Source organism: Zootoca vivipara, chromosome 15 (genome assembly GCF_965207765.1).
Source record: "Zootoca vivipara chromosome 15, rZooViv2.hap1.1, whole genome shotgun sequence".
NCBI lineage: Eukaryota > Metazoa > Chordata > Lepidosauria > Squamata > Lacertidae > Zootoca > Zootoca vivipara.
Window position 1 is genome coordinate 31,819,697 of NC_142598.1, and position 26,934 is coordinate 31,846,630.

Genomic DNA, 26,934 nt, shown 5'->3' on the forward strand with positions numbered 1-26,934 from the left:
TGTTTTCTGGCCACCAAAGAAACTGCTGATGGTTTGTGATAGTTTCCATTCCTTACACACAGGGGTGGAATTCACACACGTATTAAAAATGTTCTGAAAATGCTTTTAAAAAAACCCAAAACATTGAATTTTCCATAAGGCTCACCATCGCCATCTAGTGCCACATTGTATATTGTGCCTAAAACACACAACGTTTTATTTGCAGCTGTACAGCTGAGCCTAGGGTTACCCAAGGCAGTGGAAAATTTGTTCGGCTCCCAGTAGAAATTGTGTACATTACTCCATTCATAGGGCTGGATAGGTGTATTCCAAGGTCTCTGTGGCCTGAGAACATCTAATCTGAAATCATATAATCCAGGTAGACAAAGGCAGACCCCATGCTTAGACATGAGGCATACTTAGACTAGCCGTATTGAAAAACCAACAAACCCCACCCAGAACCTCAGGCGCCTCATCATTAAAATGTTTAAATAAAGATAGGATGTCCCTTAACTGTTCTTATCTATGCGCAATCACTAGGATTAGCAGAAGTCTCAGCAGTTGCTTGTTTTAAGATGATTCTCCTGCATGCAGCCAGACAGGTTTCTGATAATCCTTTACAACCTGAGAATCTTTTAGCTTAGTTGAGGGCTATTATGTTTTAGCAGGAGATAAACTTTCAATACATAGTGCTTTAAAAAAACTGAAATAAAATAAAAATGTAAGCTTCAGACCTGCTCATCTCAAAGGTGTTTTGGTCAAGCAACGCACACACACACACAAAATCAGGAACAAATTCTTTCCCTTGAAGGTTTTATTAAAAGCCTCCCACTTTTTCCAGTTAAAGTCAGCGACCCAAAAGCCAGTACAGTAGATATCGACAGGTCTTTTACAAGGTTCCAAATAAGCAGGTATGTGTGTTCCAGGCTTCATACCCTACATCTCAGGCTATTAGTATTTCCTAGTACTAATAGTTTGCAGTTTTCTCCCAGAATAAATGTGATTTTCCTCTGATTGTACTCACACAGTTGGCCTGAATATTCTTGCCAGGTGGTGGAGGAGAATCTTCCTGTTTTTCAGGTACAATGGTTCATGTAAGTTAGAATCACAACTTGACCCATAAAGCATGAGTTGAGAAGAGAAAAGGAAGTGTATTGTGCTGGCTAAAGTAGAGGATAGCTCAGATGGCAGAGCATGAAACCCTTAATCTCAGAGTTGTGGGTTCGAGTCCCACTTTGGGCAAGAGATTCCTGCATTGCAGGGGGTTGGGCTAGATTATTTCCATGGTCCCTCCCAACTCTACAATTCTATGACTTCTGTGGCAAAGATTGCCACATGTATAATAAATGTGAACTCCCACAGGGTGGAATCCAATGGCATTCATCTGCCCACAAAATAGATACCATTGGCTCAAGGGATTCCCTGCGTAACCCCCAAATTTGCCACAGAGAATTTGGAGCCAGTTATGGGAGTTGGGGGGGGTGGGGGAGAGGAGAAATTTCATCGTGTTAGCAGACGTTTCCCACTGCATTTAATGAGGCTTACTCCCTAGTAAATGTGTTTAGGACTACAGGCTGAATTCTTGAATGATCTTCTATGTCATAATTTCCTGGTATGTGGAAAGCTAGTAAGCCAGGGGAAAGGGTTTGTGGCTTGGCCTTCTCGTTCGTATTCTAAATATTTATGTATAGGTTTTTCTTTTCTAAAGAAACAGATTCCCCACTCCTGAAATGTGTGATTTCCATTCTGAAGTCGATAAGGCCCAGGAGGGCGTTATCACATATTTTCTCTCTCAAATGTGTGCGTTGGCTTTATGAGGAGAGTTTTGTGGCGTTTCCTTCTGGCCCATAATAAGCAAACTCCACCAGCCACCACACTGCTTGGCTGTTTTCCTTGACAACTCCCAGCTGAATTATGAAAAAGTATGTACTTATACCATTAGATGATAAAAAAATTCTTTACCTCCAATCAACGGATAATAGAAAGCGTTTTATTGTCAATCAGATGTAGAATTCAGCAAAAGTTCATCTCCACACTTTGCGTTGAAGTTAAAATTAATTTCCTTCACCTTTATATATAGATATATTTTTGTAAAAAATGGTCAAAAGTTATATTATAAAAGAGAAGAAAGAAATCACAGCAATAAATTAAGATGAGAGAGAGAGAGAGAGAGAGAGAGAGAGAGAGAGAGAGAGAGAGAGAGAGAGAGAGATTGGAGGAGGAGGAGGAAAACCACCCAGGAGGGGGAAAAAAATCTAGGAGCAACCGCAGAGAGACTAAAGCAGGTTTAAAATAGATTGTGTTTTAAAAGGTGCTTTCAAAATGCTTAAAACAAATAGCAGCATAGAAGAATCATAAATACAAGTGCACATGTGTCCCTCCTAAAGTTCTCCTTTCATCAACCAAAACAGTAGTACTCGTCGGACTCAATCTTGGGATGTTTATGGAGGGACTGTGAGTCATCTATAAGAGAAGAGTCACTGAACTGGTCCATGTCTGAAGGAGTACGTTGGCCGGGGACATCGTCCGCCAAAGTGTCCAGGTAGCTCCCCACGGAGATTCCATCCAGCCCATCACTGCCGTCTTGCAAACTGTTGTAGCTGCCTCTCAGCGAGGTCTCCTGACTCTCTAGCAAGCTGCAGAGGCTGCCGCTCAAACTGCTGCCCCTGCTGGTGATCGTCCCTTTTTCTTCAATCAACCACTTGATCGATTCGATGCTTTCATTAATGATCAGTAGCTGCCGCATTAGTTTGACATCTGTGGCTCGGAGATCAACCTGCGTGCAGAAGAACAACAATTCATCAGTACACTGGATTCAGATCGATCAACTCATCCATGGACTCAAACTGACACACAATTGTAATAATTCAGTTTCATCCTGTTTTATGTGACCCAACACAGGCCTGCTTAGGAATGCATTAACGTTCAACCCATTGGTTTGAGTCCTCCCTTCTAGAGCAGGAGAAAACAGGCTTGCTCCATTTTACATGTGGCAGCCCTTGAGATATGGCTATCTCCTCTGAGTCTCCTCTTTACCAGGCTAAACATCCCCAACTCCCTCATCCATTCCTCATAAGACTTAGTTTCAAGACCCTTGAACATTCCAGCTTGTCAATATCCTTCTTAAGTTGTGGCACCCAGAACTAGACACAGTATTCCAAGTGGGATCTGACCAAGTCAGAATATAGTGGGAATATAACTAGGGTTGTTGAGCTTTTTAGAGGAAACCTCCCCCCCCCCAAAAAAGTGGTTTTAAGCTTTTGGAGCTTCCCCACCCCACATCTCGTTGCCATACATCCAAGTTTTCCCTGACATTTGGCCAATTTGGCAACATTCTCCCCTGATGCCATTTGTACACCTGAAAACCAGGACATGTCAGGAATTTTCCTGATGCATGGCAAGCCTAAATATAACTTCCTGTGAGCAGGACTTGAGACTTCTGTTGATGCAGCCTAGAACAGCATTAGACTTTTTGCTGCTGCTGCATCACACTGCTGACTCATTTTGAGTAAGAACACTAATCTTAAAATGAGTATTTAAGAATAAAGATAAGCACTAGATATGCTGTGATTCAGATACATGCATAAACACACACAAACAATACCGGTATTTTGTGGTACACAATACATGTTGATAGTCAACAAGGTTTCTTTTATATAAAAAAATGAATACAAATTATTGTGTAATGTAGTCTTTTATACTATTCACTTAAGCCTTCTGTTTTTCTATATATGAATATAACATCTGCATTGTTCACTCACAATGAACTGGAGGAAGAAAAAAAAACATTCTAGACTCTGAGGAAGTGAGCTCTTTATCTTGTTTTGGCAAGCCTCCTCTCCCCCCATATAATTCTTTCCATAGATTCTTTTAAAATCTCAAGTCTGTCAAAATATCCTGAATTACACACTGCCTTCTTTTAAAAATTATTGCTCTGGTGGTTTGGATCAATGGTTCCTGACTACTGGCCAAAGAACTGGTGCATTATTGCTCTTCCTCCACAATTCCCACATCTGTTGCGCTCCTTCCTCCCCTTCTATTCCTCTCACATTTCATGAACCTTCCATGACTGTTCCTCCCTAATTTTCCATGCCCCTCCTTTGTCCTCTGTATCACCCACCCGCCTTTCTAAGGAACCTAGTTCCACCATACAAGTTCCTTCATTTGCCCTGCAAGTCCCTCCTGGATCTAGCCAGTCAAAAAAGCAGGGGTGAAGTTTGAACCTCATGCTTGGGGACCCATTGTGGTCCCTTCCAGGTCTCGCCATCTGACCTCTGGACACTTGGTTGGCCAAACACCTTCTGCAACCACACCTTCCGCAGGCCACACCCCAAAATGGCCTTGCATGGATGGAATGTGCTCACCTAGTGGGAAGTCAGGGAGGGGTGTACAGAAACCAGCCTACAGAAAGGTGACATTTCTATTCAGTTTTGCCCACGTTTGCCTCTGGGCCTAGCCACTGTTGGTACGTGGCCCACAAAAAAATTGCACAGATGGGAATGCAGCCCTCAGGCTGGAAAACGTTCCCCATCTCTGTAGGTACTGTGACTGCCAAGGTAAAGGTAAAGGACCCCTGGACGGTTAAGTCCAGTCAAAGGTGACTATGGGGTTGTGGCTGTCATCCCGCTTTCAGGCCAAGGGAGCCAGAATTTGTCCACAGACAGCTTTCCAGGTCATGTGGCCAGCATGACTAAACCACTTCTGGCGCAATGGAACACCATGATGGAAACCAGAGCGCATGGCAACGCCGTTTACCTTCCTGCCACAGCGGTACATATTTATCTACTTGCACTGGTGTGCTTTCAAACTGCTAGCTTGGCAGGAGCTGGGACAGAGCAATGGGAACTCGATTGCAGGGATTCGAACCGCCGACCTTCTGATCCGCAAGCCAAAGAGGCTCAATGGTTTAGACCAGCAGTGGTGACTGGTGCAGTAGGATGAGAGAGAAAGCAAGGAATTGGGAGGTGGGACACTGGTGGAAATGCTTTTGAAGGAGAAACCTACATAATTTCCTTCTTCTACCTTACTTGATACCATTTTTTCCTTAAACTGGGCGACTGAATCCTGAAGTCTTGTTTGGGAGACGGCGGCAGAAAGAGGAGCTACAGTTGTGCTTCCAGCTGCCTTCTCACCTGTTTCCTGGAGATCTTGGAATGCAGGAACACAGATCTTTCAAGCATATCACAGATGTTATTTGAATTTCTTTAAGTGTCATTTTTAATTGCCTTCAAATCCTCCCCTATGGAAAATGAATTTTAAACTGCCAGCAAGGCAGCATCACAAGCACTTAGCTGGATGGTGGATTCCGGAGTGTGTCAGCTGTAGTTCTAATTGTACTTCCAACCTATCATTATGTTAGAAATGCAATGCTATTGTGATTAAAGACTCGCCTATCTCTACCCATCTTGCCTGAACAGTCTTCCATGTGCAATAGATGTAAAAAGAGAGAGAGAGGCACCCAAGCCTAAAGGGTGATCATTATCACATTAGCAAATTTCCTCCCATTTGTAATAATAGCTTGGGAGCAACATGAGTACAGTGCATTCCAATACTTGCTTATTCAAAAGGCAATACTACTGAGGTCAACAGGGCTTACTTCCAAGTAACCAGGCATGGGAATGGAGCCTAGTTTCTTAAAGGGTAACTACTACAATAACAGCAGCCATGGTTAGGAACTGATGTAGCTTTTCAATATTATAAAAACACAAGAAGACCTTACTGGATCTGTGGAGAGAGGTTTGCCAATTGTGTTATTGAGCTAGATCTGATCCTATAGTTTGTATTGCCTGTATTGTATAATTCTGATTGTGTGGCTTAGCCCCCATATTCCTGGGATGCTTTTCTCCTTAAAATGCTTTTAGTGCCTCTGTGTCTCTGTGTTAAAGTGTAATGAAAACATTCAATAGCTAGACAGGATGGGCTTGCCAGAAAGCACAAGGAGCATCAGGAGATGCTCAAGGTCTACACCAGGAGATGATGCATATATCAGGCACAAGAGGCAAGATAGTCAGGGACTCAAGCCCCCCCACTCAAGGCTGCTTGAGGATGCTACCGGGGTAGCATGAGTCAGCATGTGTTTACAAGAAGAACCGGACACAGGAAGATCCTTATATGTACTTGTGACCCCCCTTGTGTTTATGAGAAGGACAGGATACGGATTTTCCTTATATGGACTTGTAACCTGCAACCCCCTTGCGTGCGCACATTTACAGAGGAGGGAGAAAGGAGCCCAAGAAGTGTATACAGTGGTACCTCGGTTTATGAACACAATTGGTTCCGGAAGTCTGTTCATAAACTGAAGCGAACTTTCCCATTGAAAGTAATGGAAAATGAATTAATCCATTCCAGATGGGTCCACGGGTTCATAAACCGAAAATTCATAAACCGAGGTGTTCATAAACCGAGGTTCCACTGTAATAATCTTTGCAAATTTGTGTTTCTTTACTCTTGTCGTGAGCTGATCACCAAGAGTCTCTTAAATTTAAGAATTAAATTCTTTCTCTGGATTCAACCCTTGGTGTCGTTGTTGACTGTCTCTGTCCCTGCCTGGGCGCAACTTAAGGACCCTTATCAGCTAATAAGGCTACATTTCAAGCCAATGGCCCATCTCATTCAGCATCCTGTTCTCAGTCCTCCCCACACCAACTTTGTGTAATTAGCAGCACTGAGGGAAATCCTCATACATGGTCTGGAGTAGGGCTGGGTGATATCACCAGCGAAACATTGTGATATATGAATATATAACAATGTCTGAAATAAGGATGGAACTATGTGATTCTTGACTGTGATTCTATAAATTTGATATATAGTCAAATGCCTTTCTATATCTTTAACACTAACAAAACAAGATATTCAATATTTTCTTCAAGTTGGTACCCCTGGCAGGGAGCATTTCCTAGCAGCCTTCTGCTGAGCGGCTAAGCACCAGTGAATCGGTCTTGTTTACAGGTGTGGAGAAAAGACTGGAGCTCAAGATTTCAGCAGGGAAATGTTTCTGCGGAAGTAGAAGGGTTGAAGAAGGCTGTCCTTAGTCCTGAGTCTGACACACACACAGACACACACACAGACACACACACACACACACACACACACACACACACACCATTTCTGCTGCAGCAGAGGTATCATTTTAATATTTTTCCCAGGTTGTTTTTCCTCCCCTTCAACCAGAAGCTCACAGGAGCTCAGCTCCAGTAACTCTCAGGTGGGCACCGTTGCCATTCTAAGAGAACAAGGGAGAAGTTCCTGGTGAGCTCCGTCATCTCTTTTTCTAGAAAAATAGCACAGGTTTTACCTATTGGTGCCAACATGCCTAAGATGGCTTGGCTTCCTAATATGGAGCTGCCATGGCCGATTTCACAAAATGCCATGAAATATAGGATGCCTCAAACCAGCACATCCAAGCAGTGGTGGAAACCAAAAGGCAAGCTTGAATTACAATCCACAATCAGGAGGCTACTTCCTTGTCACCCTACAAGTTCCCTCTCCACTTCCCAAGTCTACAGAACCCCGCAAAACAGAGGCGATGTTCCGTTCAAAGACTGCATTTGAACGATAGGCACAAACCATTCAGGACTATTAAGTCCCGAGGATTTCACTTGGAGAGATTTAGGCACATGCTTCAATAAACTCAAAGAAGCTGAAATGTTTTTAATTTTGGCTGGCTCATGCCCTGTTTTATTACTATTTTCCATTCATACTGTTTGTCCATCAGTGCTTTATTTTCCTATTATTATGTTTCATTATGTTTTTAATTTCTTCTCTTATCTATATGGAAAATATTTCTGACAGCACACATTCAGAGTTCCAATTTTATTTTTATAGCTAGGTTGGACCTGTTTTGTGTGGAATATAGATTAAATTTTCCACACCTTAAAACACCCTCACATACACACATGTAGCATGTGACTGGTGTTTTTTTTAAAAATAATAATAATAATAATAATACTTGCTTTTCATTGTATAAACACTTCTCTCATTACTGGCTGATTTTCTGCAGTGTGGACCATCCCCTTTTCTTCTTCTCATATTGCAAGGGACTATAGGAACTGACTATGACAATCTAAACAATGAAGCAGCAACCTTGTGAAATCTGGATTAACTACAAGTGCATTGAGATGCTGAGTATCATTTTCAGTGGCAGCTCTATGTATTCTGGAGAATGGTGCATTCTGGGGTGCAGCATCTAAGATTTGTAGGAAAGCCATACAGAACCCCGTCCCATGAAAGGGTTCATCACACATGTATTTCCTCTTGTTCCGTTCCCAATAAGGCTTGCGGAGCATGTGATGAGTTCAATGGCGATGGTGCACAATATCCCGGGAGGGTTTGGGAACTTACCATGCAACTATAACCTGTAATGACATAGGACGGCTAATTGAAAGGGAAGCCAAATGAGTGCTGAGACCAACCAGGATATTGGCTTCAACATAGGTGACTGCAAAGGTTTAACCAGTGGTGGAAACAAGGGCATGCAACTCAACCCTAAAATACCACTATTACCAATTGCTACATATCTGTTATGGCTTCGCTGAATTAGATCTGTATCAGGATGCTTCAATTCGAATCAGTGGAGCTGCATAAAAGTGGAGTGGAAGATCATACACAGAACCATAAGACTATTCCTCTGGTATACTTAGATCTTGGCACGGCATGGCAATTATTGGTACAGCCGCTTCAAAAATGAATGAGAAGGTTCTGCACATGCAAAACACCCATTTGAGGAGCAAACTGTGTTTTTTTAAGGGATGGTTTCATGTGCTGCATCACTAGCATTTCTTTTTGCTTATTGAAAGAGGTCTGTGGAGCTCCTTCGCATCTGCAATGGTGCTAATTTATCACGGATTGGGGCTGAGCATCCTAGCTTATGGAACCAATGAAAGTCAAAGCTCAACACTGAGACTTAGGCCCAGTTGATTATAGCTTCTTTCCCTTCACTTTCAAACCAATGTGTGAAACAGAAGCATAATCAGCTGCCTCGATGGATAGACTACATTTTTTTTAACCCTATTCAATACGGGCAGCCACATGCAGTCATGTATGTGGGTATCTGCAGTTCGTACAAAAGATGACTAAGGAAGGCAGGTGTGCTGAAGACTCTACTATATGCCTGCATCATGCCACAGATGATTTCATCACCAGATGGGCATGCTAGGGTCTAAGACTCCATTTGGTCTTCCTCATTCCTATGATCTCAGCTTCAAGAAGGGCTAGTATTTCCCCCCACCAATTCCTGCTCTCTGTCTTTGAAAGTCACAGTATGATTCCCAAAGCCTCTTGTACATTTGCCTCCATCTATGATGCCATGTATGGGTTGTGGGTGGCGCTGTGGGTTAAACCACTGAGCTTAGGGCTTGCTGATCAGAAGGTCGGCGGTTCGAATCCCCACGACGGGGTGAGCTCCCGTTGCGCAGTTCCTGCTCCTGCCAACCTAGCAGTTCGAAAGCACCTCAAAGTGCAAGTAGATAAATAGGGACCGCTACAGCGGGAAGGTAAACGCCGTTTCCATGCGCTGCTCTGGTTCACCAGAAGCGGCTTTGTCATGCTGGCCACATGACCTGGAAGATGTACGCTGGCTCCCTCGACCAATAGAGCAAGATGAGCCCCGCAACCCCAGTCGGTCACAACTGGACCTAATGGTCAGGGGTCCCTTTACCTTTATGATACCATGTATTTCTCTATGTACAGCACAATCCCACAGACATATTCTCAGAAGATCCACTGGTGTCAATGGGACTTACCCCCAGGTAAGTGGGTGGCAGCAATGCAGCCTTAATCTTCTTTTACTTGCAATGTTCCTTGGTTTGCCATATACAGTGGTACCTCGACTTACGAATGACTCGACAACCGAATTTTCCGACTTACAAAGAAAACTGCGGTGGTTTTAGATAGGGTTATGAAGACTTATGAAGTTTTCCATTTCCAATGCATTCCTATGGGAAATCGTGTTTCCAATGGCGTTTTTCGACTTACGAATTTTTCGATTTACGAAGGTGCCTTCGGAATGGATTAAATTCGTAAGTCGAGGCACCACTGTAATGAGTTACATTTGGACTGCACACCTGGAATACAGTTCTCCTTGGCTCACGCCATCAGCACCCCCAGCCTCTCTGAAAGGACACCAGGACAAGGGGAAGGCCATTCTGACCCCAACCATCAACCAGGAGACTAACAACTGCCTGGTTCTAAGCTACCATGAGGATCTTTCCATTGAGAGGAAGGGTACAAACTTTTTAAAGGAATGAGGCAGATGCCTGGAGTTATTGCTGTTGTACTACTACCACTACTTCCCATCTTTGAAAAGTATGGAGCAGCGATCAGACTAGAATTCTGAAACGCGCTGACAGAAGAAGGTGGAAGCTGCAGTGTGGACACCAAGACAAGGTCACTCTGGACAAGACTGAAAGACAGCAGTGCTTCATACAGAGACTGGGTGAGAAAGGACTTAACCCCCTTCCTTTATTAAGGAATCCAGCTCCAGAGTTCAGAGGAGAGAGGCCTGATTTAAGCACTGCTTGAAGGTTTGAGTACAACCTTTTTTTATGTCTTTGTTTATATTAATTAGCGAGATTTACAGCCCACCCCATCCTGAAGGCCTTTGAAATACAAGGGTGTCGTGCAGTCAGCAGCACATCTAATTGCAGCGTGAACTCGCTTCTAGCTGGACAGACTGAATGCCGCCATTCACAGCGAGGGCTGAAACATAAGCCCAACGTTTTCACAGCTGTGAACCAGTGTTGGAGCCATTTCGTTAATAGACTTGAACTCAGATAGGTGTGATTGGGAACTGAATCACTGCAATCTTATTTAGTCGCCCAAACATTCCAATTAAATTATACGATGCAAACTTCATAGAAACTCGTAATGATGGCTTCTGAGCCTCATTTTGAATCCTTTTCCATATAGTAAGAGGAATTACAGCTGAAGGAATTCCAAATTACACACACACAAAAATGAATGGGTGGGACAATGCTACTCATGGATTTCCAATCCAAACCAAGTAACCTGCCATCTTCCTCAGAGTACTAAGTGTTGAAGCAACTGCTTCTTTAAAAAGAGCAGTTGTTACAGTTTCTGTCACAGCCTTTGACCTTCCTGGTGTAGATATTGGGAATCTTTGGCCCTCCAGATGTTGTTGAACTCCAACTCCCACCATCCCTAGTCATTGGCTGTGTCTGCAGGGGCTAATGGGTGTCATAGCTTCCCCTATAGGATAGAAGTGACATAAAATGGAAGTAGAGTTATCTGTCCATTCCTAACAGATAACAGATTCCTAATAGAAGTAATCTGTCCATTCCTAACTCCCTACAGCAAGGAACACCTGAAGATGGCACCCATCCAAACACCTGGCAACTTTAATAATAATAATAATAATAATAATAATAATAATAATAATAATAATAATGGCATAGATGGCTAATCAAACCTATGTCTTGCATACAGAATAAGTGCTGTCATAGGGTGAAAATTCACTTGCAAGATATTCAACACCTATTTTAAAGGTAAGGACGGAGAACTTAAAAGTTATAGGCAATTCACTGTTGGATTAGCTAATGATTTACATTTGCAAAGAGATGAATAATGTTTTGCATTTCTGCTGGCACAGTGGCATACATATACATGATGCCAATGAAATTATATTAATTAAATACATGTCAGCCTTGGTTATATATATAAAAAAAGGTTAATGAAGTTTGGCTTCAATCATCTTTATCAATTAATCAAGCCTTTCCACCCCACCCTAAAGATCTGTGCAGCAAAATGCTATCCAACTGGAACTTACTCAAACGTTAAGTCACAATCATGTACACATGGTTCTCAAACTTAATCCATTCCGGATGTCTGTTCCAAAACCAAGGCGTGCTTTCCCATAGAAAGTAATTCAAAGTGGATTAATCAGTTCCAGAAGACTGTAACTAAAACTAGGAGGAGGAGGAGGAGGAGGACAGCAAAAACAAAAGCGCTATACTTGATCCGTTCCAGAAGGCGCAGCTTCTGATTGGTGCAGGTGCCCCAGAAACAATAGCTGACAGCCACATTGGACGTTTGGCTTCTGAAAAATGTTCGAAAACTAGAGCACTCACTTCCGGGTTTTCGGTGTTTGAGAACCAAGACATTTGAGTACCAAGGTACAACTATAAGAAGTTTTCAAAAAAGAAAAAAAAGCTTAGGACGCCTTGATGGTTCAGTCCAGTCAAATTTGACTATGGGGTGCAGAGCTCATGTCACTTCAGGCCAAGAGAGCCAGCATTTGCCCTGCATGGCTGGCAACCCTACTTTGCCAGTACAGTTGTACCTCTACTTACGTATCCCTCTGGATACAGAATCTTCGGGTTACAGCCACAGCAAATCCAGAAGTTTATACTTCCGGGTTTCACCATGTGTGCATGCACAGAAGCACTCTGTGCACCTTTCGCATGCGCAGAATCGCTCGATTGCGCGTGTGCAGAAGCGTGCCTCTATTTATGTAATTTTTGGGGTGCAAACGGACCCCTGGAACAAATTAAGTTTGTATCCGGAGGGTCCACTGTATAAGAGCTCTGAAAGAAGCAGTTTTGCAGCAATGACAGTGCTTTTCAGGCTGATGCTATAAGGGTGCATCTTGTCACCTTCCTCTTCTATTAATTACATTTGCTGCCACATGTTTATTTATCTTTGAAAAGATTCATAGACCACTTAATTATAAAACCTGCTAAGTAAAAATATAAATAAAACACCTCTAAAATCCAGAAGCGGTTTAGTTATGCTGGCCACATGACCTGGGAAGCTGTCTGTGGACAAGCGCCACAACCCCATAGTTGTCTCTGACTGGACTTAACCATCCAGCGGTCCTTTACCTTTACCTTAGAAAAGTACGCAAAGGAATGCTTTCAAACACAAGAGTTAAGAAACAGGCTGTTGCATGTCACACTGCTGCCCTGAATCTTAAAAACCAGATCTAGAACCAGTACCCCCATCCACACACCCCACGAAAGCATGAGTAATCTTTACATTGGTTTTGCCCATCCCCTATTTTAAAATTGTCTTCAAACACAATCGCAGTGCCAACCTGTCCGATGTAGCCTGACTACCTTTCAAGGACACTGACCCTTAAAGGAGCAGAGAAGCTGCTAACTAGTTGGATAATTAGCTTTGTCCTGTTAACTTGTAGCTGTAGTATCCCTCATTTGAAATTTTATTAGTTTGTTCATGTCTGGGGGGGGGCAGGGTGGAAGGACTCTGGACCCAGAAAAATTGCTCCCTTAAAAAACAAACAACCTGCACTTTTTCGTTATTGCAGTTGCAAAGATCCCAGGCCTTTGCAATCACAATTCTTTGCATCGGACTGGAAACACTAGCTGTGTGAAGTGTGGACTTGAGCAGCCCTTATAGCCTAACAAAATCCACGGATTTAAGAGCCCACGTGTAACGTCAAGGTTGTGTCCGAAGGTTATTTAGATCTGTAGGAGAGGTTAGTTACATATGAAAACTAGTATAAACAGGGGGCTAATTCATCGCATCTATCCCTGAATGAGCCTGGACTGATTGTAATAAAAGACAGATGTCTAGCATATGGCACCAGAAAGATCGGCAGCATGAAAAGACAGCTATTGAAACTCAAATGTTTCCTTTCCCCCCCTTTCATGTCCTTGGGAAACAGGGATGAATGAAGTCAGGTGGACTGGAGATCTTCAAAGCTATCCTGAATTAGTGCCGTTGACATTGCAGTTGTTTAATAAAAAAGACTAGGGCAGGGGAAGGCTACATTTTATGTGGCACACATTTCTCCTCCGAGGGGAGCAAGAAATGTGCTTAGAAAATCCCTAGTACAAACTTACCGATGTTGTCAGACACAGTAATACAAGTGTAAACATTTAGGTCAGTGCCCAGAGATAAGGAGCGGCTGGTGGTGTCAGAAAATTTTGGAACAGATGGCACACGATCAATTCGTTATTCTGTGCTCTAGACATCTGTCTCAAAGCAAGAAGGCTGAATTGTGGCTGAGTCATATAAACATCCAGGGGATAGACTTTAAATCTGCACATTATCTATGCCTGCCTTGACATGAAATTCTCCCCCCCCCCTCCCGGTAACATTGCTCATTCTTTGGAGTCACGGCACATACTATATATACCATATGTGGTATGAGTGGGACAACTTTTGTGTGTGCCTGAATTTGGACAGGTGAATGAGGATTTTGAGCTGCTGATCCCTCTTAATCCAATTGGTTTAGAGCCTTGCACTGTGGACTTGTGATCAGAGAGGTTTGGGTCATGACAAACTGCTAAATTGAGGTGTAAAAATAGGTACTTATAGGCACAAACGTTAACAGGAGCGTACAGAACACAGCGTGGTGGTAGGAGGGATATTCCCAACTGAATATCCCGAGGAACACACACCTGGCCAATAAGCTCATACCCTCCAATATTTCTCTGATGAAAATAGGGATGTCCTATTCAACAACCACAACAGGAATTTTATTATTTATACCCCACCCTCCTGACTAAATTCCCCCAGCCATTCTCAGCATGTTTGCCCAAATGGCAACATGGTCTCAAAGTTGGGGAAAAACCAACACTGTTCTAATTGGAGATGTTGTTGTTGTTGTTTAGTCGTTTAGTTGTGTCCGACTCTTCGTGACCCCATGGACCATAGCACGCCAGGCACTCCTGTCTTGCACTGCCTCCCGCAATTTGGTCAAACTCATGTTCGTAGCTTCGAGAACACTGTCCAACCATCTCGTCCTCTGTCGTCCCCTTCTCCTAGTGCCCTCAATCTTTCCCAACATCAGGGACTTTTCCAAGGATTCTTCTCTTCTCATGAGGTGGCCAAAGTATTGGAGCCTCAGCTTCAGGATCTGTCCTTCCAGGGAGCACTCAGGGCTGATTTCCTTAAGAATGGATAGGTTTGATCTTCTTGCAGTCCATGGGACTCTCAAGAGTCTCCTTCAGCACCATAATTCAAAAGCATCAATTCTTCGGCGATCAGCCTTCTTTATGGTCCAGCTCTCACTTCCATACATCACTACTGGGAAAACCATAGCTTTAACTATACGGACCTTTGTCGGCAAGGTGATGTCTCTGCTTTTTAAGATGCTGTCTAGGTTTGTCATTGCTTTTCTCCCAAGAAGCAGGCGTATTTTAATTTCGTGACTGCTGTCACCATCTGCAGTGATCAAGGAGCCCAAGAAAGTAAAATCTCTCACTGCCTCCATTTCTTCCCCTTCTATTTGCCAGGAGGTGATGGGACCAGTGGCCATGATCTTGGTTTTTTTTTTATGTTGAGCTTCAGACCATATTTTGCGCTCTCCTCTTTCACCCTCATTAAAAGGTTCTTTAATTCCTCCTCGCTTTCTGCCATCAAGGTTGTGTCATCTGCATATCTGAGGTTGTTGATATTTCTTCCGGCAATCTTAATTCCGGCTTGGGATTCATCTAGTCCAGCCTTTCGCATGATGAATTCTGCATATAAGTTAAATAAGCAGGGAGACAATATACAACCTTGTCGTACTCCTTTCCCAATTTTGAACCAATCAGTTGTTCCATATCCAGTTCTAACTGTAGCTTCTTGTCCCACATAGAGATTTCTCAGGAGACAGATGAGGTGATCAGGCACTCCCATTTCTTTAAGAACTTGCCATAGTTTGCTGTGGTCGACACAGTCAAAGGCTTTTGCATAGTCAATGAAGCAGAAGTAGACGTTTTTCTGGAACTCTCTAGCTTTCTCCATAATCCAGCGCATGTTTGCTATTTGGTCTCTGGTTCCTCTGCCCTTTCGAAATCCAGCTTGCACTTCTGGGAGTTCTCGGTCCACATACTGCCTAAGCCTGCCTTGTAGAATTTTAAGCATAACCTTGCTAGCGTGTGAAATGAGCGCAATTGTGCGGTAGTTGCAGCATTCTTTGGCACTGCCCTTCTTTGGAATTGGGATGTAGACTGATCTTCTCCAATCCTCTGGCCATTGCTGAGTTTTCCAAACTTGCTGGCATATTGAGTGTAGCACCTTAACAGCATCATCTTTTAAAATTTTAAATAGTTCAGCTGGAATATCATCACTTCCACTGGCCTTGTTATTAGCAGTGCTTTCTAAGGCCCATTTGACTTCACTCTCCAATTGGAGATACCAGGGGCCATTTCACACAAAGCTTTTGTTTGTCAGTAATAATAAGATCTCCAGGAAACAGGGTTGTTCTCCCCGCCCTCCAACTCTCTGAATCCTAAGGGTACTGGATCTATAATTTTCTTGGCAAGATTTTCCTCCATGGGAGCATTACTGGTTAAGGGAGGCTGATCTAACTTCCTTTAGAAATGGCTGTAGAAATAGTTAATCCAATGTAAAGTCAAGGTGGGCCGCATAAAGCAGTGGGTGGTCAGTCAGGGGCCATATGCCAGGATCTGGGAATGGACAGGGCCAAGTCTGCTTCCCCTCACACTTACACAAATGCACTCTCTCACACACACACACACATTCACTTGCAGAATCTCACTCAGGCAACCTACTCATCCCTCATCCCCAATACCCAGCCTCCCTCACACAGACATCCTAAACGTCGTGCTCCCTCGCAATCACACAGACACACAACTTTCACACAGATACAACCTCCCCTAACCTCTTTCTCCCCTGCCCTCTTCTCTCCCGCACAAACCATTTCTAACCTCCTTTCTCAGCAATTCTGAAGTACCATGCCTGAGGTCAAAAATGGAGTTCGTTGGGGGGGGGGCAAGGTCAAAGCCTCTGCTCTCCATTGAGACCTGATGCAGCCTGAATGGAGCTCGGCCCATAGAGCACAAGCCTCTTTAGGGTCATGGGTTCGAGCCCCATGTTGGGCAAAAGATTCCTGCCATGAACTAGATGACCCTCGTGGTCCCTTCCAACCCTACAATTCTATGATTCTATGATTCATTGTCCCCATATTGCTGTTGGCAGCAAAGGGACAGTGAACCTGGCTGCACCGGGAGCACTGGGGGAGGCATATTAAAGCCCCAACTGCTGTTCTTTTGCTGCTAGTAACAGTCTCTGAGGCTTGGTGGGCCACAGACCACGTACAGTGGAACCTCGGTTTATGAACACCTCGGTTTACGAATTTTCAGTTTACAAACGCCGCGGACCCATCTGGAACGGATTAATTCACTTTCCATTACTTTCAATGGGAAAGTTCACTTCAGTTTATGAACGCTTCAGTTTATGAACAGACTTCCAGAACCAATTGTGTTCATAAACCGAGATACCACTGTATGTGTAACATAAAGCACCATAATCTTCCTAGCAAAAAAAAAATCTATTGTGTGCACTTGTTTCTAGCTTTACCACATCCTTCTTACGTTATATTATTTATTATTTATTATATTTATATGCCATATTTTTTTCCTCCAAGGTGGTGTACATGGTTATCTTTCTCCTCACTGTACCCTAACAACAATTCTGTGAGGTAGGTTAGGCTGAGAGACAGTGACTGGCTCAAGGTTACTGAGTGAGCGTCGTGGGTGAGTGGAGATTCAAATCTTGGTCTCCTAGTCCAACACTCTTATATCTTTCATAAGGGCCAACGGCACTAAAAGCTTTTGTTGGAAAAGTGATTCCCCAGATGCTATATGGAGTAGAACTCTGGGGATGGAATCAGAAGCTGCTAGAACGGCTTGAAATCTTCCAAAAAATTTATCTCAGAAGAATTCTAGGCCTCCCTCAGGGTACTCTGGCAGCCTTCTTAAGAGTGGAAGTAGGATTACCTTCTGTGTCTGCCAGGGCCCATTTAAGATTTCTGTGTTTTTTCATCAACCTCGCAGATGCCTCAAACACCTTATTGGCTAAAAAAGCCTTTGTATCTTTACAACATAATACTATTTGGCATCAAAACCTATTAGATATTGTATCCAGATACAATCTACCCGAGTTTAATACTCTTAAACTGTGGAGCCCTGATAAAGTTCGGGAATGGATCTTTGAAAAAGACGCCTTTTTAGACACCACGAAGATAAAAAATTATGGGTTTTCCTACTGGTTCCCCCGAGTAAAGGCAGTCAAAATCTGTGCCAACTACCTGGTGGATATCACTGATCCCACCCTTCGGAGAGCTTTCACCATGGCCCGGTTTCAAACATTGCCAACTGCATACCTGACCGGTAGATTTACAAAAATCCCAGCAGAACACCTTTTATGCCCTTGCTTCATGAAAATTAAAGAGGATCTTATACATTACCTCCTCTATTGCCCCATTTACTCGGGCTTTAAAGACGCGGTGCTGCAAACTATACCCAACTCTATAATCAATCCTGAAGATAGAGTAAAAATTTTGTTAGTTGATGCTAACCCACAAATTACCCATGTGGTAGCGGTCTTTGTGATGAAGGCCATGAAAGCCAGGGAAAGATTTATGGATGATAAAGTAAAGACCCCTTCATCATCTGTTTAACTCGTTGCTTGTTTTCCTTCTCTTTCTGTTTTGCGGGATGAAGGTTTTGTTGGGATAGTATGTAATGAATTTTAACATTTTTAATTATTGTTGTCTTGATATTTGTGTACAGGCATGGTCCTCACAATAAACGGTTTTGTTGTTGTTGTTGTTGTCATAAGGGCCAATGGAAAACAAACATGTTCAAATCATGGTAAGAAACAGCTCCAAGAACAATGCAGCCTACTCCCTCCTCTGCTCTTGAAATTTGTGCTTACTCGGTTGTTCTATTAAGGTCCTTTGTGAATGTACATTTTCTTGCTAGACATTACATGCATTAAATTGTTCTACCCAGAGGCCCTTGCAAAAAAATTAGCTAATACTAATTACTACAAGCATGGTATGCAATATTAAAATGCTAACATGAGATGGCTGATAACAGGCTTGGAATAAGACGGCGCATATTCTGAATGCAACTGAGGCAAACTAATATTTACATTTTGGTCTAATATATTTAGGAGCTATTACTGTTTTGGGAATGGTTTGGACATGGAATTACTTTATTCATTTATTCTTAAAACATCCTTAAGGGTTTTAATAAAGACTTTGCATTACCACTGTAGCAAAGGAAATGTTCTGCAAGGCTTCGGACAAGTTTTGCAATTCCTCACAGCAGCAATTACGGATTGGGAAGCAGCCACAAACCTGTTTGCTTCCCTAAACTACTACTGTTGACATTAAACTGGGAAGGATTAAGGTACAGTAGTTGAGTAACACAGCCCATTTGCATTGCCAAGTCTTCTGGGAACACACCTGTCGGTGGAAATGTTGTTATGAATGAGCCTAAGGGGTTGGGGGATCATTGCAGAACAGCCAGAACGTAAAAACATTATTACATTGAATATTAATAACATACAAATTAATTCTATAACTTCTTTTTTAATAATAATAATAATAATAATAGTGTTTATTATTTCCAGTATGTTTGCGCTCATTCGCCAGACAGCAGAAGGCACAGTACTTTGTCCCGAGGAATTGGGCAGATTACTGCCCGTGTGCTTTGTCTTATAGCAGGGCTGGTTCTAAGACACAGGGGCAACAAAGGTCCTTCAGCAAAAGTGCCCTGGAGTGGGCTCAGACTCCATCAGTGAAGCCCCCTGCCCACTTGTTTTTTCTCCCAGATGCCAAGCCTAGGAAATCAGCTGTCATTTTAGTTTTCTTGCAAGGCAACAGCCGCTGTCCCACAGCTTTGTGGGAAAATCAAAATGGCAGGCAGACTACCAACCACTTCCACCACATACCCTCCAACATCTCTCTGGTGAAAATATTGTTATTCAATAACAACAAGAGCAACAACAACAACAACAACAACAGCAAATTTATTATTTATACCCCACCCATCTGACAGGCTTGCCCCAGTCACTCTGGGTGGCTTGGCTCAGGGGTCGCATAATGCCACACCTTCCAGCATTTCTCTGATAAAAATTGGGATTTCCTAAGGAAAAGGGGGCCATTTCAGTATCAAATCAGGAACCAGGATGGCTTCTGTAAATCCAGGACTGTCCTGGAAAATAGGGACATCTGGAGGGTCCGCAGGGGTCCTCCAGCAAAGTGCCCTGGAATGTGCCCGGACTCCGTCAGTAGTGCCCCCTGTCCACTTGCTTCTTCTCCCAGATGCCCAGAAACCAAGGAAGTCAGTTGCCATTTTAGTTTTTCTGCAAGGCTACATCTGCTGTCCCATAGCTTTGTGGGAAAATCAAAATGGCAGGTGGATTCCCAGCCACTGCCACCATACATCTGCACCCGGGGGCTGGGAGGAGGAGGAGACTGCCCAAAATCAGTCTGGTGAACCCTGTCCGTGTGCTTGGGTCCCAGCTGCTGCCCAAGGGTGCCGCTGCCAATCATTTCCCATACCTTCCCTAGTTAAAAAGCCAGAGACTTTTCTAAACGTGAAAGCTGAGCATTTCAGGGAAGATCCTAAAGCAATCTTGGAGGGACCAGGCCTGCTCAGGACTATGGCTGTGTTTGGGATATCAACCTGTAAACTCGCGTCAACCTCTGTCTTCTTAAGTTCAAAGAGGTGTTGAGCTGACGTGAGCTGGAAGAGAAGGAATGGCTCCTTTCGTTCCAGGAAAGTAATTACATAAACAGTAGGAGGATTGTTATCTCTAAAGATGTTCATATTTAGAGAAACACAATGATATCTCAGAGGGAAGATTGAAATAGTCGGCGAGGGTGTGTAGCTGAAACAACCTTGGATCTCTTGTTCCGGGTGAGGAGTCCCCGTTTCAGCACAATGACTTTAGAGTCCTATCAACAAACTCAAGGTAGATAAGCAAAACAATGGCCTGTTCTTGAGATCTGAGAGCAGAGGCTATATGCAAATGCCTTGCTGGATCAGACCACAGAGACCAGCTTTCTGTCTTCTTCAGAAACCAGCCAAACATACCTAAGAAGCCTATGAGCTGGACAGACATAGACGCCCCAATTTTCATCAGAGAAATGTTGGAGGCTATGCTATGGCCACAACCTGGATCTGTTGTTCAAGAATATACTCTCATTGAACGTGGAAGTTCAATTTTTTAGCTGTACAATGGTACCTCCGGTTGCAGACGGGATCCGTTCTGGAGCTCCAATCGGATCCTGAGGTTTCTGCAACTGGAGGGACTGCTTCTGCATGTGCACATGCAGCGGTAGAGCACTTCTGCGCATGCACACACAGCAAAACCAGGAAATATACTTCCAGGTTTGCCGCTTACGTATCCTGAAGTTGACGTAAGCGGAGGTACGATTGTAATGGATAATATTACAGACCACAATCTTCTCCTCAGCTATGTCAGTGAACAGGAGGAAGGAGGAGATTCCTACAATGAATTCATACATGCCAATGTATGAGGGACGGGAACATTGTTGCCTGAATGAAGCCTTCTACTTCAATTTAAGAACAATGCCTCAAGTTCAGAACTACATGCACAAATGGGGCCACTAGGTTTTTTGGGAGGGATGTCCCCCCTCAAACCAACTTCTTGAATCCAGCTTCTGCTGGACTAGAACTACTTCATTTCATTTGACCCGCCTCTACTGTCGAGAGAGCTCATGGGCTGTGCATTGCTGAGTTCATTTTCAGACAGTTCTGCAGCTGCTTGAATAGGAGTGAAACCTATAGGTCTGTTGTAAATAAAGTTTAGTGAGCTCCTAAGAGAGCTGCTCTGCTCCAGAGGAACAACTTTCTGCTCATTAGGCAATGGCTTGCCCCACCCTCCAGCCCTGGGAGCCTTTCCCAGGCCATGGCTTTGAGAACAGCAGAAGCAGCTGGGAAAAGTCCAAAAAATATATGTTGTATATCCTTATTTCTCAATATGGTCCTTTTACATGGGTTTGTATGTTTTGCAGTATTTTATGCATTGTGATTTGCTGTTATTTTTTATTGATTATAGATTAGTAATTGTAAATGATAAGTGTAAACTGTTTAATTATTATTTATTATGATGTTTGCGTAATTTTACTGTTTACTATTGGATTCCAATAGATTATTGAATATTGCCTCATTTGATACAAGTTGTTTATTTTAAAATTATTGTGACTTTTAATATGCCTGGAGGATGCGGACCATTTGGATCCCTTCCAGTCAGGATTCAGGCCTCATCATGGGACTGAAACTGCCTTGGTCGAGCTAGTTGAACAATGGTGAAAGCTGTTTCCTAGTTCTGCTTGATCTCTCAGTGGCTTTTGATACAATCGATCATAACATCCTTCTGTACCATCTTGAGGGGCTGGGAGCTGGGGGAACTGTCATACAGTGGTTCCGCTCCTTCCTCCTGGGCCGTGTTCAGAAAGTGATGGTGGGGGATGAGTGTTCAGACCTGTGCCCTTACTTGAGGGGTGCCTCAGGATTCCATCCTCTCCCCCATTCTGGGAGAGATCATCAGGGTTTTTTGGCTGTGTGTCCATCAATATGCAGATGATACCCAGCTCTACCTCTTTTTTAAAATTGGAACCAGTGATGGCGGTGAAGGCCCTGTGTGAGCGCCTGGAGGCGGCTGGAGGATGGATGGCGGCTAATGGATTGAGGTTGAATCCTGACAAGACAAGTTCTGTTCTTGGGGGACAGGGGGCGGGCTGGTGTGGGGGACTCCCTGATCCTTAATGGGGCAACTGTGCCCCTGAAGGACAAGGTGTGCAGCCTGGGAGTCATTTTGGATTCAACAGCTGTCCATGGAGGCGCAGGTCAATCTGGTACGCAGCTCCATCTGGTACGCAGGCTGAGACCCTACCTGCCTGCAGACTGTCTTGTCAGAGTGGTGCATGCTCTAGTTATTTCCCGTTTAAACTACTGCAATGCGTTCTACATGGGGCTACCTTTGAAGGTGACCCGGAAATTACAACTAATCCAGAATGCAGCAGCTAGACTGGTGACTGGGAGTGGCCGCCAAGACCATATAACACCTGTCTTGAAAGACCTACATTGGCTCCCAGTACATTTCTGAACACAATTCAAAGTGTTGGTGCTGACCTTTAAAGCCCTAAACAACGTTGGCCCAGTATACCTGAAGGAACATCTCCATCCCCATCGTTCTGCCTGGACACTGAGGTCCAGCGCCAAGGGCCTTCTGGCGGTTCCCTCGTTGTGAGAAGCCAAGTTGCAGGAAACCAGGCAGAAGGCCTTCTCAGTGGTGGCACCCGCCCTGCGGAACGGCCTCCCATCAGATGTCAAAGAGAAAAACAACTACCAGATTTTTAGAAGACATCTGAAGGCAGCCCTGTTTAGGGAATTTTTTAATGTGTGGCATAAATAAATAAATAATATTAATATTAGCAGACCCTGTGAATTGAATGGACACAACCAACCCAGACAAATTCAAATCAATGGGAGTTGGGTAAAATTCAGTGTTAGTGAGCACCTTGAGAGGCCTTATTTTTGAGAACCCATTAGGCCAGGCATCCCCAAACTGCAGCCCTCCAGATGTTTTGGCCTACAACTCCCATGATCCCTAGCTAACAGGACCAGTAGTCGGGGAAGATGGGAACTGTAGTCCAAAACATCTGGAGGGCCGAAGTTTGGGGATGCCTGCATTAGGCTTTCAAAATTTTCACTGTCATTTTTTCCCTGCACAAGTGTGTAACATATCTGCAACACGCAACACGTAACATACGAATCCCTGATTCTGCAAGTTATCAGCAGCGCAGTTATCTATCCTCTTCAAAAGCAAGGTGCCGAGCTAAGTATGTGGCTGCAGGAATTCATTGGAGGGAGGAATATACTCTGCACGTGCTCGGTGACACATTTTCTTTATGATGACATCATGATATTCCAGGAACTAGCCATGGTACTGAGAAGAGATTCAGAATTAAGACCAAGCCCTCGAGAGCAGGGCAAGGGGCAGAAAAAGAAGGAAAAAATGGGAGGTGTGGGTGGGTGGAGTTCATTTCCAGGGGGAAAAGGATGGAATCAAGTGAATGCCAAACAAAGAGGAAAAACGTCTGTTGGCAAGCTGGTTCGCTGGGAAAAATCTGATTCATGGAAAGCGCTGCCTCTTTATATAGTTTTTTATCCCGTCCCTACCACTTCGTTCTGAGCATGATAAGAAATGTGCCAAACCCACAATTGGGCCCCATTCCTTACTTTCAAGGTATATTATTTCCCATAAGGACTGTTTCTTATATTTCAGAGCATCCAAACTCATTACAAAATACTGAATCCTTTGTGAGTCAATACATAGATATTGAGGGATCCAGCAACAGCAGGCACAAATTATTGACAAATGCTACTTGAGCATTCCCCCTCTCCCCTTTCTTTTTCTGCATATAAACCTATAGGGCTTGGCCACAAGATCTGTTCCTCCTCTACTCTTGATTCCATTCTTTTTAGAGCAAGACCGCAGGTGGAGCCCTGCAACATGGAGTTTCCTGTGGAGTTGTCACACCCACTTCTCACATTTTAGATCCAGTTGCCAGGCCTACAGACAATTAATTGCCTGTAGCTGTTTTGTGGGCAGGTGACTAGCTGTGCCTTATAATGAGGATTAAGTGCTGCAAATGAACACTGGGAGCACAGCCACGCTCTCCCACTCACGCCGCCCACGCCAACCACACACACAAGCACAGCACAGTGGCAAAAATAAAACACCTCCGGGATTCAGTTCTAAAAACAGAAATGCCGAGTGAGTCTCTCAGCCTTGATTGGAGCCCCTATCTTATGAGCAGCAAAGCTTAACTCTAGATCTGTAGGCTCCTGACTCCAAAAAGGGAGTGCGAGAAATGCTTTCTTCACCTGCTCAGAGGCACTCTCCTTTTTATTCTACTGCTTTTTTAAAAAACTTCAAAAACTGGCCCTAGCTTGAGTTCGGCATCTTAAGCAGCCCTCGCTCCAATACTTTGTAACGGATGTCGCTGAGAACTTTACTCTTGGGTTTCTGACATCATTTATTCTGGCGGAGAAAAGAGAGGAGAGTGCTCCAAAAAGAAGGAGCGCGGCTCTTCGAATTGCACGAGAATCGCACCAGTTCGGCATGTCTCCCAGCAAGCGCAAAACCAAGGCTTGCTGACAGCAAGCGGCGCGCAAAGGAGGAGAGCGGAGTAATGGTTAGAGCCCTGCCTGTCCTTTGTTGTTATTTCGCGGCGGTGCGCCAGGGCGCTTGAGCTGCGTACTCTACTCACCATTTCTTGCCGGAGGAGGTACAGTTTGGTCTCCAGTCTCTCCAAGGCGCTGGAGCTCCTGCTGCGGAGTATGGCGGCTCTGGGGCCCAGGGAGGCGCAGAAGCCGGGGGTGGCAGGCCCTCCGGCGGGCTGCTCGGGCTCTTTTTCCCTGGCGAGGGAGACGGCGGGCTCCTCCCCGCGCAAGGAGCGCGCCAGGCTCTCGGGGACTTTGCGCCCCAGCTTGAGCTCGACGTCTCGGAGATCTGGCACGGAGCAATCTTCCATGGCTTGGCAAGCGGAAGAAGGAGGCTTTTCGGATTAAGCGAGCTGTACTCGGCGGCTAGGGAAGGCGCAGAGAGGCGAGCTTTTCAGCCGCGCCGCCCGGCGCTCGCCGACCTCTCCATGCCAGTCCGCGCTCGGTAATCCAGGCGCGCAGCCCGCGGCAGTCAGAGGCGGGGGCGCACGGCAGCCGAGCAGCGACAAGCCGGCCAGGCGACCCGCCGCGGGAGGCAGCAGCAGCAGGAGAAGCCGCTGTCGCCGCTTCTCGGCAGCTGCATTATTTGGATTTTGCAAACTCCAGCCTTTGCGGTTGTTGCACCAGCTGCCTGCGCCGGAAAAATCAAAACAAAAAACCGCGAGCCGGGCGGCTGCAGAGTGCAGATCCCCCGCAATGAAGTTGCAAGGAAGCAAAAGCCAGCTACTGCTACTTGGAAGATCAGGAGGGAGAAGGGACTTCTTGGAGAGTTGCTGCCCTCCTCCTCCACCCGATTCCGATCCCTTCTCAAGTCCGGTAGACTTGAGTGATCAGCTGGAGTGAGCGCCCTCCCGGATTAATAAGCACGCTCAGCTCTGCTGCTGAGCGATCCCGGCGCGCGCGGGTGTTGCAAGAGCTCCCTCTATATCCCCCAGCAACAATTACGCAATGACTCCGCTTCCTCCTCCGATGCAACCGGTCCTACTGGCTCGTCTATACGGTGCGGCCAGTTCAATCCAAGTCGTTTGAGTATTGCCGAAAGGCAGGTGTACGAGAGGAAAGACAGCCCTTTAACGCAATACTTAGGGGACTCCTCATATTCCCTAAACGTTTCCAGCATTTGTTAATTTATGGCCCTCTATACCCGAAGAAGCGTTTCCACCCCCATAGGGAGTGGAACCAGGCAGAGGGCCTTCTCGGTAGTGGCGCCCACCCTGTGGAACGCCCTCCCATCAGATGTCAAGGAAATAAACAACTATCCGACCTTTAGAAGACATCTGAAGGCTGCCCTGTTTAGGGACGTTTCTAATGTTTGATGTTTTATTTTATTTTTTTATGAGTTGGAAGCCAGCCAGATGGGCAGGGTATAAATAACAATAACAACAACAATTTACTATTCCTATCTAGCCGTGATCCAATAGCATTGCAGTCTGAAGGCAGCATAGCCTTGGTTAGGATTGTTCTATCATTCTCTAGTTCAGGGGTTTGTCATAAAGTAATTCAAGTGGAATTTATGACAAAAAAATTGCAGGATGCAGTAATCCTGTTCAGGGTTCTAGTTCTAGCTAGCTGCACTCTTACAGGATTCACCATTTAATTCCTTCTCATTCCTCCAGCTATGTTTCAGAAATCAATGGTGACACTGATCATGTTCAGTCCTCATTGGGGTAGTTTAGTCCCCCTCCCTCCCCACTTCTGGGAATCTTGGCATTCCCCAAGAGGTCTCCTCTGCTGCTTGGTTTGTGCCCTTTTGGGTTCATAAGGGTTCACAGGCAGACAAGTTTGTTATTAATAAGGATAGCTCAGTTGGTACACAATGAGACTCTTAATCTCAGGGTCAGGGGGTTAAAGCCCCATGTTGGACCAAAATATCCTGCATTGCAGGGGGTTGGACTAGATGATCCTGGTGGTCCCTTCCAGCTCTACAATTCTATGATTCTATGTGGGATCTAAGCATTCAGTATGGGTGCTTCCAGAC

General features: G+C 44.5%; 1 protein-coding gene across 1 annotated transcript; it reads right to left on the reverse strand.

Moving 5' to 3' along the window:
* Positions 1-1,949: 1,949 nt before the first annotated feature.
* Positions 1,950-25,788, reverse strand: LURAP1L (leucine rich adaptor protein 1 like). The gene is made up of 2 exons (XM_035097016.3): positions 25,004-25,788; positions 1,950-2,755 (listed from the first exon to the last, which is right to left on the reverse strand). Exons 1-2 carry the CDS (start codon positions 25,265-25,267, stop codon positions 2,378-2,380), a joined length of 642 nt encoding a protein of 213 aa, XP_034952907.1. The 5' UTR covers positions 25,268-25,788; the 3' UTR covers positions 1,950-2,377.
* Positions 25,789-26,934: the final 1,146 nt, after the last annotated feature.

Coding starts and splice junctions, on each gene's coding strand:
- LURAP1L (XM_035097016.3), bottom strand. CDS start 25,267: ATGGAAGATTGCTCCGTGCCAGATCTCCGAGACGTCGAGCTCAAGCTG. Junction 2,756..25,003: donor ACCTCCTCCGGCAAGAAATG/GTGAGTAGAGTA, acceptor TTCTGCACGCAG/GTTGATCTCCGAGCCACAGA.